General features: G+C 37.1%; 1 protein-coding gene across 1 annotated transcript; it reads left to right on the top strand.

Moving 5' to 3' along the window:
- Positions 1 to 7,647: 7,647 nt before the first annotated feature.
- Positions 7,648 to 10,855, top strand: LOC116264683 (disease resistance protein RUN1-like). Its single transcript, XM_031645028.2, has 2 exons — positions 7,648 to 8,216; positions 9,858 to 10,855. Exons 1-2 carry the CDS (start codon positions 7,729 to 7,731, stop codon positions 10,645 to 10,647), a joined length of 1,278 nt encoding a protein of 425 aa, XP_031500888.1. The 5' UTR covers positions 7,648 to 7,728; the 3' UTR covers positions 10,648 to 10,855.
- Positions 10,856 to 18,001: the final 7,146 nt, after the last annotated feature.

Genomic DNA, 18,001 nt, shown 5'->3' with positions numbered 1-18,001 from the left:
TATCATGGCCAAACCAATTATTCCTTTTCAAAATTGCCACAACCTCCCCCTCCTTCAACCATTAGATGTTTTCAAAAATGAAGAGGGATGCCAGTTTTAAAAATTATTTTGAAAAAGAGAGGGGAGGGGGCGGCGGTTTTACCCCCTATTTTCCAAAATAGATATGTACCATACAATTCATGTGTATCATATGATACGTACCACACAAAAAATATACTACCTGAGGTGGTGTATCGCATAGTATAGTAATTTTAAAAAGCGATGGTACGTATCCTAAGATACAGTCCATATAGTAATTTTAAAAAGGATGGTACATATCGTAACATATGTACAGTGCATTTTACTGCCAAAAGACGCTAACGGTCCTTAGTTTTTAACATTCGTACCAGAGAAATCGACATTTCCATCAACAACTCGACTGCTGACTACTCTCTAAAATCTATTGACAATTATCATGTTCTTTAACAGATATAAGCTCGGTGCATGTGTTCTTTCTTCAGTAATAATAATTTGGAAGTATTTGCCCAATTCATCACATGCATCAACGACCAACAGATCACTGTGATGATTGCAACCCTTTTTATTGCCATCCAAACTTGCTTCCACTGTTCTGCAGCCTCATCACCAAGCCATGGGATGCCAGATTCTTTCAATTTTAGCTTCAATTCTTCAACCTGAAAAAAGGTTACATTCACATCTCAACATCCTTATTCCGGGCAACTCCGCATACTTAACATAAGTAAGAATCATTGGGGACAAAACAATATACATGAAAATTGAAGTAGAACAAAAGCCATCAAAGAATAATTTCAATAAACTTATAATCATGACAAGGTCAACTGAAATTTCAATCATTTTTTTTAGCCAGATTATATATTACCATATATTGAATGTAAACTGTGTCATTCCTGTATACAGCATGCGATTATCGAGGCGTGAAATGGAAGCACAGAGGTGATAGGTTACAATGCTATGAAGCAGGAAACACAATAGGCTTTTGAAGAGAATAGGAAAGCTATGTCGACACACAGACTCACCAAAACAGCAAATTGACAAGTGAACTCAACGTGGATGCTATTTTTGTCAAATTTCATGCACTTTAGGAGAAAAATGAAGAGTTTCCTTCTTTTTCGCTCGGTTTGATTGTATTTCTTATTCGTTGTTTTCTTTTGCAATAAAGCCAAACCATCAGCGGGTGTGTTTATTTCCATTCTAAGCACAGTTAATGCACTTAATGGCCTGGTTCCTCCACCAAGCTTGTAGAGCAAAAGCAAGCTTGTTCACAAGAGAATCTCAGAGAAGTCCTATAACTTGAAAAAAAATTTTGAAGTATCTGAAATGGAAAATGAGTTCCTTACGATCCAATTTTTCCTTATGCTCAAGGTCGTAAAGTAAGGCCTAGGAAATAGCTGAAGAAACATGCGATCATGCTTTGATTGTTTTACATTCATCCATTTGAATTTGCTGTGTCTCGGAGAAAGAAGGGTTAAGTCGAGAGCTTTTAAAATTGGCTTGCTTTATCAATCTACTGGAAGCATAGGGCTTGTGTCAGCGTGGTATCTCCACCTTCATTAACAATGAGGAATTGAAAAGGGGTGAAAGGATTGAAGAGCAGTTCAGTTACATAGAAGCATTGAAGATCTTTGTGCCCGTTCTGTCCAAAGGGTATGCAGATTCCAGATGGTGCATAAAAGGGTGGAGAAAAAAAAAAACTAGTTGTGTACCATGCTTTACTCTAATATGTAATTAAGGTGGTTCCAAAAGGGTTGTTTGGCAACATGGACATTTTGTTTGTATCTCATGAATTCCTTTTAAAGAACTGGGCAGATTCATAGAAAACTAGTTTCAGTAATTCAAGGCACACCCACAAAGTGTCCATTCAGCTAAACAACCCTAAAATATAGGTAGCTGGGTCTGGGTGCACATTCCATTCTGGACTTCTCTACAATGTCGCTTTCTATGATAATGTTTACTGCCAAACAACCCAAAATAGGTTCTACCCATTTGAATGACATTTCTATCATGTTATTAAAAGAACAATACTTCTGATCAAAAAATTGAAATCGAGTAACTAGTACCGGATGACCAAATCTAACACATGCATATATGCACGGGATTTGTATATCTCAAACAAGTTAGTTGGTGAGTAAACTACACAACTTTAAATAAGTCCTTATGCTTTTCATGTAAGCTGATCATGTAAACGTAATTTATACTAGTAATTTAATGGGTTGTAAAATGCAGCGAGTGATTTTTTCTTTTGCATGTTCTTTCTTTTTTATGCCTTTTTTTTTTTTTAGGCCATGGAGGCAAATGTTCCAATATTATGAACAAATCTTCCTTTCCTGAGATATGCTGCGATTTTTTGTGGGCCACTCAAAGCTGCGCATGTTGATCTTCCTTGTTTATGGTTTATATTTCCCTCGGAAAAAAATGCTACAATGTTATTCTGGAATAAAAAAAAATAGTTGTGTATCATATGTGTTTGGCAATATTGCAAGGACTACGCTCATCCATTTGGTGTTACATTTAGTCATATTCATATTTCAGTTGAAACCGTTGAAATTTGATCTAGAGTTGATTCAAATTTAGATTCAAAATTGCTCACTGCGACGTATTCCGAAGATTAATTTTGATTGCTGGACTTTTTTTTTTTCCCATGATGGCAGGTTCCGTCTTTTTTACCGTACTTTTCATATTCCAGATTTTGATGAAATCTGCTAACCTGATCCTAAGCTTGGTAGATTTTCCCATTTATTTGAGCTTTGTGATTCTGAACCTTCCTTTATCAAAAAGTATTACAAAAGTCAAACTAATAATTTAAAAAAAAATTGTGTAAAATCTAATTTCCAAAACGGAGGGGAGAGTGGGGCATGGTCCTTGCTGCCCCTCTCCTGCAAATAAGCATGGCTGCCGATGTGATGAATCAACTGAAGCGTTTTTTAATACGTTAAAAATGTTTTAATATTCATTGAAAATACAAATATATTAATTAAAAATACAAAAAAACTGACAAAAATTTGAAAAAATAATGAAAACTGTGGCCACCTTTAAATCAAATCACCCGATTCAAGGCACAATTCCAACGACATTGGCTACTTCTATTACTTTGACGATGCTAGCCAGCTTGTGACCGTGCTACTATCGCAAAACACAGTACTTGTCATCGACTCCACATGTGCAGTAGTACTTCCCTTCCCTAAGCAAATTTGTGTCAATACTACTCATGAAACACTCACAAAGTGCAAGTCCTGCTACTATAGACGACTCTTTAGAACTCGTTTGATACTGGAAAGCTGAAACCCACTTTACCTTGTAAAATTTGAATCTTGTTTCTTTTTTTCTTAGGCAAATCTATTTAAGTCATGAAGTGGGTAGTTGAACGTTCATGAAGTTATAAAAGTTTAGCGACTTTCCAACAACTTCACTTTCTATGCATCATTCAAAAAATATTCGTCCACCAATTCCGTGTTAGGCTCTACGCATTTGAATGGTATTTCTATTATGTTATTAATAGAAAAATACTTTTGATTAAAATTTTGAAAAAATTGAGTAACTAGTATTGGATGCCCAAATCTAAGGCAGGCACGCATATATACAGAGGACTTGTATATTTCAAGTAAGTTAGTTATAGAGTAAACTAGACAACTTCAAATAAGTACCTCTTACGCTTTTCATGTAATATAATCATGTAAATATAATTTTTATGAGGAATTTAATGGGATGAAAAATGCAGTGGAGTTAATTTTTTCTTTTGCTTGTTTCCTTCTTATTGATGCTTTTCTTTTTCTTTTTTTTTTCCCTGCCATGTAGGCAAATATTTCTATATTATGAACAAATCTTCTTTTGCTGTGATATGCCATGATTTTTAATCGGCCGCTCAAAGCTGTGCAAGTTGATCTTTCTTGTTTATGGTTTATATTTCTCCCAAAAATGGCAGTTGCCGATGTGCTTGAGAAGTAATGTGGCAGCCTTTATGTTGCCGATGTGCTTGAGAAGTAATGTGCTTGTGGTTCTTGTTTGTTTTTCCATTTCATTTTCTATGAGGGGTCTCAGAACTTGACATTAAGGCTTCTTCTTTTGTCATTCTATTTCTTGTTTCCATCGATTCTTATCATGCATTATGCAAGTCTAGAGATGCACAATTCCAATCTGTACTTTGGGTACCTAGTTTAAGAATAATGAATATTAAGTTGTATGATGGTTTTTAATCCGATTTCATTTAATCTAGAACAAACAAGCTTCCGGACATTTTGAACTGTGCTATCAGTAATACAAGTCAACTTTTGAAGGAGTAACTAAGAAGCACTCAAAGTTTGAATGCACTACATTTTTTGCATTTGATGGAGGAAGAGAAATCCAGACCATTTCCTCTCCTTTATAGCGTTTGACCTTGCATTTAAAACCCAACCTAAGAGAACTAGTACTTGACCGAATAAAATTAGGAGCTGAAGCCTTTTTTTTTTTTTGGGGTTAAACCATCAAATGTCAAGCGTGTTTTTTGAAGTTCATTTAAAAAAAACCCTGGCTCTTTATTCATAAAATATCGATTCGAATGCATAGCCATATCCATGACCTTAAACATCCAAGGTGGGTCGAGCCGATCTGAGCAGATATGAGACTGGCCTGATATCATTTAAAAGAAATTAATGCACCACTTCCACACAATTGGACATCAACAACTGATTGAAATAATTCACTATATAGTGCAAAGGTTAGATGTTAGTGGCTGCATTCTCGAGTCAAGTTGATAGTCAATTAATGCCAATAAGTCATTTCAAGGACTTTTATCAATCAATTTCTTGCTACATTAGCTCAATACATTTGAGTGCATTAATTAATACCTGTAAGTACAAGGTCCACACTCACGGCTATTGAAAAGCAAGGCCATATCCATTACCTTAGGCATCCAAGGTGGACCCAATGTCATTTAAAAGGAAAGCCCCACTTGCATACAAATTAATTTTTAGACATCAATGACACATTTAATAGAGAAAGAAATAATTCAATCTATATTTCAAAAGTAAGGTGGCAAATGCCCCATAATTTCTTTTAATACATTGTACATATCTACCACGAATGAAAGTAAGGTTTCGGGTCGGGTACGTGGAAATCCCACAACTACCCAACTCCATGATTGGTTTGTAAGAGAAATATTAGAATTCTAGCCAAGACACAGAGGGGAAATGGCTCATTGCCCACTCCTAGTTGAGGCAAGGATGTGAAAATTTGGGACTGACCCATTGGATCAAGCTTATTTTGATTTGAGTTAATCGAGTTTAGATTGAGAATTGTATTCGATTTTTTAAATTAAATATTACAAAATGGTGCATCGTAATTGAGAAAACAAATTACTACCCAACTTTTAAAAGTTGAAGAACTTGCATCAAACTTTGACAAATTTTCTCGACTCATATCGTAGCATCAAATTGCAGTTTTCCTACTAGGCGATACAGTATATGATTTATCATCATTCATGGACGACATCAAACCTCAATCCATTGGGGTTTGATGATACTAAGAACCTGGTATATCGATCTTTGGTTTCTCGTCTGGCAGATCCCAACTCGTCCCTTAATAATTATTGTTCTAACTCCATAGATATTATAAAGTGATCACAATCATTATAGCTAGTTCTCATTATAAATCCTGAAGAGGCTGTTTGGTACCAGTAACAATTTGTTACCGTTGTTTCAAAATTAAGGTAGTTTCATGGAACCTTATAGCATAGTGTTTCATGAATTTATCCAAAACTTTGGAACAGAATCAGTGGACAACTTGTTATGGATGCCAAACGACACTTAAAGTGTTTCAAACAGTCTTCAACACAAGACAAAAACTTTTTAAAATATGTCTATCCAAAAACTTAAAACGGTTTTTGCTGTTTTATTTACACAAGAAGCATGGGAAGGTGAGTTGGAAAAAATAAAAAAAATAAAGGCACAAGTATTATGGAAAAACTGAAATGGAGTTGTGATTAGATAATGATCAGAAGTGTGTATTTTTGGATACAGCATGTTTTTTTGTTGGAGCCAAAAGAAAGCCTTACCTTTGGGATGACTGTTCCCTTGATAGTGCAATTAGAGTTCTTGAGGAGAAAAATCTTATTTTGAATGAGGAATCGATTACTTCAATGACCAATAAGGAAATTTTGGCCTCTTCTAGCACCAACTTAGTTTTTGAGCCTTTGGGTGTGTCCGTTGTCCATGGCTCCATGCACTGTTAAAAAAAGTCTTTCACAATTGTCAATTCTATATGATTACTTGTATTCATATTTTAATTTTGAGAAACGGCCAATTCCTCCATGCCTTGATAGCTTGCACCCATGTATTTCATGTAATCCAAGGACTTATTTTGAGGAGCGTCTTCCCCTCACAAAGTCAAAAGTACGATTTTTGCTGTTTTTTTTTTTACAATTCTAAGTTTAAGTTTGTACGTCTGACGTATTCTTTTGACAAAAGTAAATTGATCTTAATATTGGGCAAAATATTGTGATTAATTTCACTTTGTTTATTTCACAGAAAAAATGAACAGTTGAAGGCATAGTTCTAAACATGAAAGAGGCTGCGAGCTGGAGTGGGTGACGTTTGGCTGCACGTCTTTTAAGAACCTTGCGATACTTGACTTGTCTTAAAGCAGCATTTATGAATTAACACCGAAAAATAAGGTAGTATTTTCGATAGAAACTGCTCAACCTTCATATTATCATCTTACTGAAATTAATGTCGCCAAAAGTTGGACATGTTGAAAGTTCTTGATCTCTCTAATTGTTATATAGAAGCTACACCGAATTTTGCTTGGACCCCGAATCTCGAAAAGTTATTCCTTGATGGCTGTGGAAAGCTTCGTGAGGTTCACGAATCAATTTGTTGCCTTGATAATTTGGCCACCTTAAGTATGAAAAATTGTGAATTTGTCGAGGAACTACTTGAATTTGTCAAGGAACTACCTGAGAAGCATAACCTTTCCAAACTTGAGGAACTCAATTTACAAGGTTGTCAACAACTTCAATCGCTTCCTCTGCTGCCGTTGTTTTTGAAGACATTAATTCGGCAAGGATGCAAGACGTTGAAACCTGTTCATGGGTTTCAAAATTTGGAGTCCATGGAACTGTTAGACATGAATGGATGTGAAAATATCAACTTTACATTGATGAGCAGCCTATTTAAGGTCTCTCTCTCGTACATTTTTAATAGATGCATTCATACTAATAAGAAATCATTGCAGGGAAAGACTTTCAAACATTTAGTGGAGTTAAGCGCTTTGGCAAGTAAAACCCTGTGTGAGGATGAAAAATTCTCTTTTGTAGTTCCACTTGGCTCACCAAGTAACCCATTGCATGTACAACACTTGCAATGTTATGGGGATGGCAGCAAATCTGGCAATCTAAGTAATATTGACATTAAGTTCTGCGCTAAAGATATGGAAGACAAACTGGTAATCTATGAGATCATATTTAGCCGTTTTCGTACATTGACAACGAAATTGATGGGCAATACGGTTGGTGCTATACTGTTTTTTTTTTTCGAGAATACAATGATACAAACTTTCTCCCCAAGCTCTATCGGCCTTGTTCAATATGTGTGTCTACGGCCGATAACTTTCCTCTAATAAGTATACATGTTCTGCTTACAAATGCTCACAGATGGAGCAAATTATTCTCCTTCCTCATCTCTTCCAGCCACTGAACTAACAAGGCCTTTGGAATCAAGAAGGCCTTCTTCAAACATGGCGGAGACCGGACTGTTTCAAAGAACTTCTAGTCCTGTACGAGAGCCACGGTTCGAGTATGATGTCTTCCTCAGCTACAGAGGAGAAGACACGCGCCATGGTTTCACGAAGCACATCTATGAGGAGCTTGTCCGCATGGGCGTCCGAACGTTCTTGGACAGTGTGGAACTGGAGGCGGGCGACAATATCGGAGATCGCATGTTCAACGCCATCAAAGGGTCGAAGATCTTCGTGGCCATTTTCTCTGTGCAGTATGCCCATTCGAGATGGTGCCTAAAGGAGCTAGCGGACATCGTCAAGTGCAATAGGCTGATCATTCCCGTCTTCGTCCACGTCAATCCAGTGGATGTGCAGAAACAGGAAGGAACCTTTGGCTCCCTGTTGCCTGGCTTTACGGATCGTTTGGGAGCAGAGAGAGTCAATGAGTGGAAGGAGGCTCTGAGGGTTGCAGGAAATGCCCCTGGTTTCACGCTCGATGATGACAGGTCTGAGGTTCTTCTCCATGTCTTTTACTGAACTGCTCAGAAGTTGAGACGGGTAGGGCAATTCTGAATATTAATTTGACAAAAAGTGGTGGTTTTCGAACAATGCATTCATCAACTTACCTGGATAAATTAGGATATTTTCTTCTCAGCTAGTCGATACTTGCTCATTGAATCTTTGCTGCTTTTCTCAGGTTTAGCAAGAAAAAGGATCCTGATAGTTCAGACATGTTTGGATTCACTCACTTGTCGAAACAAGTGAGACTATAAATATAGCAGGCTTCTGGGACAGCTATCCGCTTTCCCGCATTCCAGGGAGTCTCTGCTCTTTCTCCCTTTGAGCAAGTGCATTCTCCCTGACAATTTTTTGGGTGCTTGGAGCATCCATGTGTCCAACTCAGGAAGAAGTAGGAGAAACGCATTTATTTCACAAAGCATCATCTTTTCTTATTTTTTTTTTATCAGCAAAAGCAGATACACCCAAATTTATCGTCAAAGTTTTCTGCTATTTTTCTTTTAAAAGATTAGAGGGCGGTTTTCTGATCAGTTTTGGACTTGCTGGGTGCCAAATTGTTCAGTACCTTTCCGGGGCTAGATCCGGCCTGGTAATACCCAAATGAGGTCCTCTATAGCTCGCGCCCTGGCGCAGCTTCCAGGTGCTATAATCTGCCTGGTTCAAGCCCCGTTGAAGAATGAGAATACCAGCCTCTGTTAAAGAGCACAAGCCGTCATGACAAGCCAATCTTGCACACTGGTTAAGGAGCTTTCACGCTTGCTTGGTGATCGAGGAAGGATGATCTTCTTGACGGCCATGAATAGTACAGAGCATCAGGATCTAAGGCGAAAGTTATGCTAAAGTCGGTGGCTTGTCTGGTTGCATTATTGCTTCCAGAAAGATTCCTTCCTGGCTGGCTAAACTTGAATTCACTCTGTTCGGAGTCAATAAACCTTGAAAGTCATCAAGTCAGATGGAATAGGAAAGGAAACCATAGCACGAGGACTTGGACTGGGCCTGGAAAGCCACCACTTTAAATTGGATAACCTCTGCTGGCCATGGGCTTCAATTAAGAAAGCACAGGGCACAGTTGATTGACTGAATTTGATTACAGTAAACTGAAGCCTACATGGAGCAAATGAAGTTGATCTGATAGCATCATACCAAACTCTAAGTGCTTGGATCAAGCTTTTCATTTCTAAGTCATTGAAAGGGAATAAACTATTTCGTTTTTAAATCTTGCTTATACGATGCTTTATGATTTTGACATTAGCATAAAGTTGCACTATGTATTTCCATGACAATGAATGTCGCAGAGGTTATATATTCTTCTCGTCTGCTTAAACACATCCACCGCTCGAAGTGTGCAATATGTTTCGATTAACTGAACTGTTTAATATGGTAAACGGCTTCGTGATTTTATCTCATGGTGTCATACACCGAGATCATGATCCATGACTTGCATCACGAGATAATACCTGGATAGGATGAACATCAAGGCCATGGGTCTTCTCGCTGCCAAGCTCACAGTAATGTTAAGCATCATTTATTAGCCTCATGGTTGCAAAAAATATCGTAGATGAGAGCAGAAACCATGCGTACTGCCACATATTTACACGCTTTCTTCTCTTTTTTGTTGGCTATTGCAGGGAGGAGAAAGGACTGATTGAGAAAGTTATCAGAAGGATCATGGAAGAATTGAAGAATCCTCCCTTGGCGCTGCCAAAGCACCCCATTGGGATGGAACCCAAAGTGCAAGACGTGATGAAGCTGTTGGATGTGAATGCCAATGATGTCAGGATGGTAGCAATCCATGGAAAGCAGGGGATTGGAAAGACGACTCTTGCAAAGGCCATTTACAATCAAATATTTCTCAAGTTTGATGCTTTTTTCTTTTTTCCGGGTGTCGAAGAAGCTTCAAGAACAGATGGTCTTGCGTCTCTCCATAAGCAACTTACCTGCGGACTTCTGAAAGTGAAAGAAGAGCCATTGATGAGTGATGTTGACGAAGGGAAGAATGCGATCAAAGAAAAAGTCAGTAAAGGAAGTGTTTTCATCGTTCTGGACGATGTCAGTGACAAGAACCAGCTCGATGCACTGGTGGGTGACAAAAACTGGTTCCGTCCAGGTAGTAGGATCATTATCACCACCAAGGATGACTCTTTCCTGGATGCCGAGATGTACAAGAAATACTCACCAAAAGAATTGGATGATGAAGAAGCGCTTCAGTTGTTATGCTACTATGCTTTCGGGAAAGTGGCACCACCCGAGGAATACTTTCGGCTTTCAAAGCAGGCTGTTGCCCTCTGCCATGGACTTCCTAAAGCTCTGGAGAAGCTAGGATCTTTGCTTTCAGACAGAACAAGTGAGGAGGAATGGGATGATATGTTGAACAAACTCGAGCGGTCACCTCCAGATTCTATTCTGCATTTGGTATAGATATGCTGGCAGCTAATGAAATAATCCAATATGCATTCTGTTGTGTTGGGGATGGGAAATTAAAGTCTTTCTGCATCTTTTCTTGTAAAATTTATGTTCATTTCTTCATACCGTTGTGTTACGCCAAAGGATTTCATGTATAAGAACTATAAATTGAGATGGCCAATTACTTGACCTGTGGTTTCCATTTTGATGCTTCATGGTTGCATCTTAGCAATAGTCATTCTTCTAGCGATTCTTTGCCTGTCTTCCTAATATTACATGCTTGCCTTTGTTCATTTTCTTGTCACTCCATGATATAAATGTTACTGTAAAGCATCACGGGTAAATTATGAGGCTATTCTAGGGAAGACCACAACTTGAGAACGATCTCGGACGTTTCAAACTTGAAATCCTTGAGGAAATTGAAACTCAGTGGCTGCAGATTGCTCGGAGACTTTTGCGGCCTGGAGAGCATCGCCCACAACTTGGAGACGTTAGAATTGCCAAGGCCATGTGGTGGTTTATCAGGGTTCAGCCAGCTTAGTCCTGCCTTCGTGACAAGGGTTTTTAAGGTACGTTCTAGTTCCTCCAAGTCGTTAGTTTTGCCGGCTTTCTTTTTTTTGCTTGTGTTGTTGCTCTGACTTAATTACGCGGAGAAGGTTCTACTCATGGACCAGACATTTTTTTAGACTTGCTCCATCTTGGAAACATAGCCGAAGGACCGATTGAAGGTGTTATATGTATATGATCATTGATTATTTAGTTAAAAAAAAAAAAAAGAAGAAAAGCACTAGAAACTTATTTATATATCAGTATGTGTTTTTCAAAGTATTTACGCATCGAGTCACCATTACTGTTAAGTTACCTGATAACGTGAATTACATTAACATACATGGTTCTGTTTGAGTAGTTAGAATACTGATGAAAGTATATCAGCAACAAAACAAAAAAGCTTTTACAGCTTGTTAGGCGACAAATATAAAAACTAATGGTATCCAGATCTCGACTTAGAAAAGAAAGGAATGAAAAATTTAATGATCAGCTTGTATTGGGCGAAAATTGAATAATGAGCTTGTGTTAGGCAAAAGAATGTTTTTTGGTAAAAATGAGGCCAATTGAGTATATGGTATGTGGTCTGTTTGAGTTGTTAAAATATTGATGAAAGTATATTAACAATAAAATAAAAAGCTTTTGCAGTTTGGTGACTGAGTATAAGAACTTGTGGTATCCAGATCCCTACTTTGGAATAATCAGCTCGTATTAGGAGGAAATTGAACGATGAGCTTGTATTGGGCAAAAGAATGTTTGTTTTTTTGTTTGTTTTGTTTTCAAATGAGGCCAGTTGAGTATATAGTTTAGTAAATAGAAAAGGAGAAACATGTATATATAATGATTCCGATCATGCAGAAGTACCAACAACAGCATATGCTTTCTCAAGGGCTAAGAAAATTAGGTCCCGTGGAACCTTATATTCCTTTTTAGCAAGCACAAATTGAATAAATAAAAAAATATGTTTATATAAGAATGTATTATGTAAAAAGTATGTCATAATTTAGGTCTCTTAGCTGGGAACCGGCATTATCATCAGAAACACGAAAGTCCGTTTATTAGAATTTAATCAATGGCGAACCGATTCAAATTTCCGGCTATCCAAGAGTGCTATGTGCCAGCTTTTAACAGTTCCAAAACATAATTTAAGGATTTTTTAAATTATTTTTTATATGTTTTTTTCATTTTTCGAAAATATTTTTTAAATATTTTTTTATTGAATGACAGTCGATTGAGCTAAATCGGTGGATTCACTACACTGGCACCCCTGTCGATTTAATTCACAAAGGGATAGTCACAATACTAGGAAGAACCATTCAAGTATAAAAAATATAAAAGCGATAAAAAGTATACATTCGGGTTTACAAACATAAATTCAAAGACGCAGTCTCAGTGATTTTTCCAAGAATTCCGTGGCATTCCTTATTTAACTACTTTCTTATTTTTCGCTTTTCAAAATGTATATCGGTGCCAAAGTAATTATGGCTTACTTTTGTGCTGCTTTGATGCTACAGGGGTTAGCCTTTTCATCCCTTAAGACATTCTGCGTCGGCGTTCTTGGAAGAAGGCAGTATGGAGAAGCGATTCCTTGTGGTTCTGACCATCATCAGTCTTTTTCGATCACGTTTCCAAAACTGGGAAGAGGAGGGAAACGGCCGACTGTTCATTTCTTCTTCATGGCTTCTTGAAATACAGAAACTTTCTATATCTATATCAATCGTGGAAGAAGATGGCCATGGCGTCTATAAGTGTACCGCAGGGAATTTGTACCACTTCATCAGCAGAGAAGAGATGGATGTTGGTATCAGCATTTACGTCAAACCAGAACGAGATCAGGCTGGACAATGCTTTTGTAATTGTTCGATACACTTAGATCGCAAAGTACTGTAAAAATTGTTGGTGTATAGAACTTGATTTATATTTATATTCAATACTGCGGGTTTGCCCTAATCCTTATGTTGTGAGGGGACCATAGTTTTTTTTGTCTTCTCTGTAAGAGTGTCTATGTTCATCTAAGAGTTAATAGTGAAAGATCTGTGCGACCATGAACGTAGGATATTATTACTCCGAACCAAGTAAATCTTTGTCTTCTTCCTTGTTGTTTCTATCTTTTCTTGAGAGTGTAAGAGGAGAGTTTTGTATGTTGTTTCTAACAAAAATGAACGAAGGATGTAAAAGTTTCTCGTTTGGCCCAACTTTGTCAGGCACAAATTGGAAGTCGCTTGTGTGAATGCAGACTCGCACCCAAAAATATTCAACTTTGTTGTCCTTAATATTTCATGGTTATGAGTTAACACTCCCCTTAAAACTTTTATTAATTGACCGTTGCAAAATTTTTATAGGAAAAAAAAAAACAAAAACAGCAGATAAAGGTTTGTCGTTATTCAAAGTACACCCAACTTTCTTCATAAGTGAGCTTGGAAGAGAAATTCTCTAAGAGCCACTTGTTGGTAGAAAACATCAGTTTTTTATATAAAATAGCAAAAACGTTTCTTTGAAGACCAACAATATCTTTCGCCGGTCGAGGGAAGAGTGGCTCCTTATGATTGGTACTTTTGTTTTATGTCAAAATTTTTTATGTGGGCTTCTCTTTGAAATTTTCTTTTAATTATTCTTTCAAGCATTAAGCATTTTTTTATAATTTTTTCTTGTTAAATTAGTAAAACAAAAATATGATTTTGTCCCGGCAAGGGAACGTGATGAAAAATATGCTTGCCTTTTCAATACGATTAACTTTCTTTTGCCTAATTTTCTTATCACGTAATTGATACGGTATTAATTAAAAAAACTAGCTAGTTGGGATCTAGTTAAAAATGTGTTAGGGTATAACTAAAATTGTGTTAACATTATTTGTCGAGATGAAAAGAAGGTCCATGAGAATTAACTAACCTGGATTTTGTTTCCATTGCCGGTAGCATATTCGTTTTCATTAACTCAAGTTCATGATAACCTATGTTTTTATAATTAGTGTGTTTTTCGTTCAAATGGTGGGTCAAGAAATTTTTAATGGCATTACATCCAGGGGTTTTTGAAAATGCAAATAACGTTTAATTATCTTCATCTGTCTGATGAGCTCTAGGAATAACTAGGAAAGAGCATTTGTTTTTGCAAATTGTTAATTGTTTCTGGAGGCGTTCACAGAATCACATCCATGGGTCTTTGAAGAATATAAATAACGTTTGGTTATCTTTGGATTTGGTGAGCACTAGGAATAACCAGGGAAGAGCATTCGTCTTTGCAATATTGTTAATGGTTTTTTGCCGGTGTCAGTAAAATCAGCCTGAATCAGGTGGCAAACTGATTCGGTTCAGTAGCCGATTCAAGTTTTACCATTTTAAAGATATTTCAAGAATTTTTTTCTTTGTAATTATTTGTATAAGTCCCTTTTTTTTCTTGTATGGATTTTTTAACAATTTTGACCGGTTCATGACCTGTTCTGCTGAATCAATGAATAAGCAGATTCACTGAATCCGCATGCAGCTCTGCCAGTTGGGTTCACAAACTCATTGTTGCAGGTTGGTTTCATTGCCGCCTTCATTGGGGCTTGAAGTGCAATACCTTTTTTTGTAATACTATTTTTCGAATTTGTCTAAGAAAAGTAAGGGTTATATGTTACATACCTAGATATATAATCGAACAGTTTCTTTAAGTTTAAGACTTAAAAGATAATCTGGCTTCTTGGACAAGAACTAGTGCCATAGGCAGCTAAGTTTTTTTGTTTTCTTTTTTTCTTTCTTTTTTATGGAGATAGTTTGGGAGAAGATTCCTATTTTTAGAAGCAATAATCAATTCTTTTTGTCAAATTTTCAATGCGATCTTGTGCATATTGCTTTATGGTTCTCCGACTTGCAAGCAGCTTGCAGTAGTCGTTCCTCGTTGTTTCCCTTCTTGAATTATGCTACAGCATTCGGTGCCTCTACATCATGTCCCCCAACTAAACCACAATCTTTTGCTTTATACAAGAATATTTTATGCATTACAATTTTTCCATGCAAATTTTTGAGATCTACCTTACTCGAGTGTTGTCGAGTAAGGGGTGGATACGGCCACAGGGCAAGAGATGAAGAGCTTGTATTAGGCAAAAGAATTTTTTTTTTTTTTAAATGAGGCCAACTGTTTGAGTTGTTAGAATATTGATGAAAGTAAATTAACAACAAAAGAAAGTGCTTTTACAGTTAGGTGAATAAGTATTAAAAACTAGTGGTATCCAGATCTCTACTTAAAAAAAAAAATGAATGATCAGCTAGTGTTAGGGAGAAATTGAATGATGAGCTTGATTAGGCAAAAGAATGTCTTTTTTTTTTCAAATGAGGCCAGTTGACAATATAGTTTAGTAAATAGACAAGAAGAAACATGTATATATAAGAATCACGCAACTTGGTTGGTTAGGATTTAACAGTTTCCAAACATCATTTAAGATTTTTAAATTATTTTTTTAATATGTTTTCATTTTTTTAAAATAATTTTTGTTACATTTTTTACTGATTGACAACCGATTGAGCTAAATCGGCGGGTTCATTGCATTGGCACAGCCTGTTTTAATTCACATAGCGATTGCCACAACAATGCTGGGAACAACCATTCAATTAAAAAAATATATATAAATGCAAGAAAAAGTATGAGTCCAGATTTACAAACATAAATTCAAGTACGCAGTCTGAGTGATTTTTTTCAAGAATTTGGTGGCATTGCTCCTGCCATTTCTTATTTGATTACTTTCTTGTTTTTCGCTTCCCAAAATGTCTGTCGGTGCTCAAGGTGATATGGCAATAATGGCCTACTTCTGTGCTGCTTTGATGCTATAGGAGGCCGCCTTTTCATACCTGAAGACGTCCAGCGTTTTTGGAATAAAAGAAAGAGATTTCTGATTATCCAGACGATCAGCCTTTTTGGGTCACATTTTCAAGAGTGGGAAGAGGAGGGAAACGTCAAACAAGAGTAGCGTGGAGTCCACGGCTTGCCCTACTGTACCGTGAAGCACTTACTGTATGATTGTATCTATATCAATCATGGAAGGAGATGGCCATGTCGTTTATCAGTGCACACAAAAGTTAAGTATGGCTGCAGGTGGTATTGGTAGCACGGCATCGGAGAAGCGATTGTTGAGTAGACTCAAGGGAAGGCTATTATCTGAGGATGCGGGTATCAGGACCTACGTCAAACCTGAATGGGATCCGGCGACTCCTGTGCTATGCTTCTCACGATGTTCTATACAGTTAGATCGGAACGCATTGTGGAAATGACGACCGCAACTCTGCCGGATTTTATCCGCAAAATCTTTATTTAGTGAAAATTGGAATTTAAGAATATCCAGATCCAAAATATTCCTACACGGTGGATGCAAAAGCTGATCACCTCTTGGCATGCAAAATGCTCTTTCTCGTTTGGGCCAAAAAGGAGGAAGATCTCAACTTCGTCATGCAAAGGCACAGATTGCAAGTCGCTTGTGTGATGCTTGCTGCTCGTCGATGGAGGCCTGCTGGGGATGAACTAATGAAGTTCATGCACAGGAGTTTCAAACCCAAACCAATATGGGTAAGCCTTCCCTATCATCTGACGGTCGAGCTGTTGAATCAACGATTTTGAAGGTGCTTGCCTCTTGTTTAGATGGAGAATTGGTGGAAATCCACGTCTCTGTTTCTAGAATGGCTCTTGCCCCGTTTGAAGTTCTTCTGTCATTTAAACTGATTCTGGTTATTGATTTGGCGCTGATCTACCTTGAAGTTCTTCTGTCTGATTCTGGTTATTGATTTGGAGCTGATCTACCATTCTATGGAGATCTGTCTGAGTAGCAATAAGTTGAGAAAATAGGGAGCAGGTACTGGAGGGCGATGGCATCTGCTAAGGTTTTTGAAGCCCTAAACGAGGAAGGAGATGAAGACTACCTTTTTATGGAAAACAATAAAAATTGGTTGAGAAAGGTCCAAGGTTGAGGAAAATGGGGTTTGGAAACAGAGAGATGAGCGAGTTCAATCCTCAAGAGGATATAGCGACAGGTGATTCGAAGTCAAGGAAAGATCTTGTAAAGCACGCCAACGTTCTCCTGTGCTTCCATGAATTTATTCCGGTCAAGTTAATTGTTAAACTAAAAGGTTACAATCGGACGCCTAATATTTGAGCAAATAACAAATTAGCTATTTAAAGTTGGCAAATAAGTGTTCAGCTTGGAAGAGAGATTCTCGAAGAGCCACCTGTTGATGGAAAGTATTATTTCTTAATATAAAATAACAAAAATGCTTCTTTTGAAGACAAAAATATCTTTCATGGGTCAAAGGAAGAGCGGCTCCTTGTGAGGGGTACTTATGTTTTATATCAAAAATTAATGTCGGCTTCTCTTTGAAAATTTCTCTTAATCATTTTCTCAAGCACTAGCATTTTTAGTAAAACATTATGATTTTGTCCTTGAAAAGGAACATGAAAACCATACTTATTAATATGCTAACGTTTCACTTGCCTTACTTAATGACAAAAAGAGTTCACCTAATTGATTTGGTATTAATTAAAAAGCTAGCTACTTGGAATATAGTTGAAAATGTATTAGCCTTATTTGTAGAGAGAAAAAAAAGGTCCATGAGAACTAACGGACCTAAATTTTCTTTACATGGTGGGTAGCATAGTCGTTTTCATTAACTCAAGTTCATGATGACCTATGTTTTGATAAGGGCGTTTTTCATTCTTGAAGCGAAACTTGGGTGTGTTTCTAAAAGTTAGAAATGTTTTATTATCCTTAAATCTGTGGATGACTTGAAAAACTCTCAATTTATATCATCTTGTTCATTTGTTTGTAAGACTTATTAAAAAAACTAGTCCCCCAAGGATTTCT

Source organism: Nymphaea colorata, chromosome 11 (genome assembly GCF_008831285.2).
Source record: "Nymphaea colorata isolate Beijing-Zhang1983 chromosome 11, ASM883128v2, whole genome shotgun sequence".
Taxonomy (NCBI): domain Eukaryota; kingdom Viridiplantae; phylum Streptophyta; class Magnoliopsida; order Nymphaeales; family Nymphaeaceae; genus Nymphaea; species Nymphaea colorata.
Note: the sequence above shows the minus strand (reverse complement) of the source record. Positions and strands in the feature narration are given on the sequence as shown.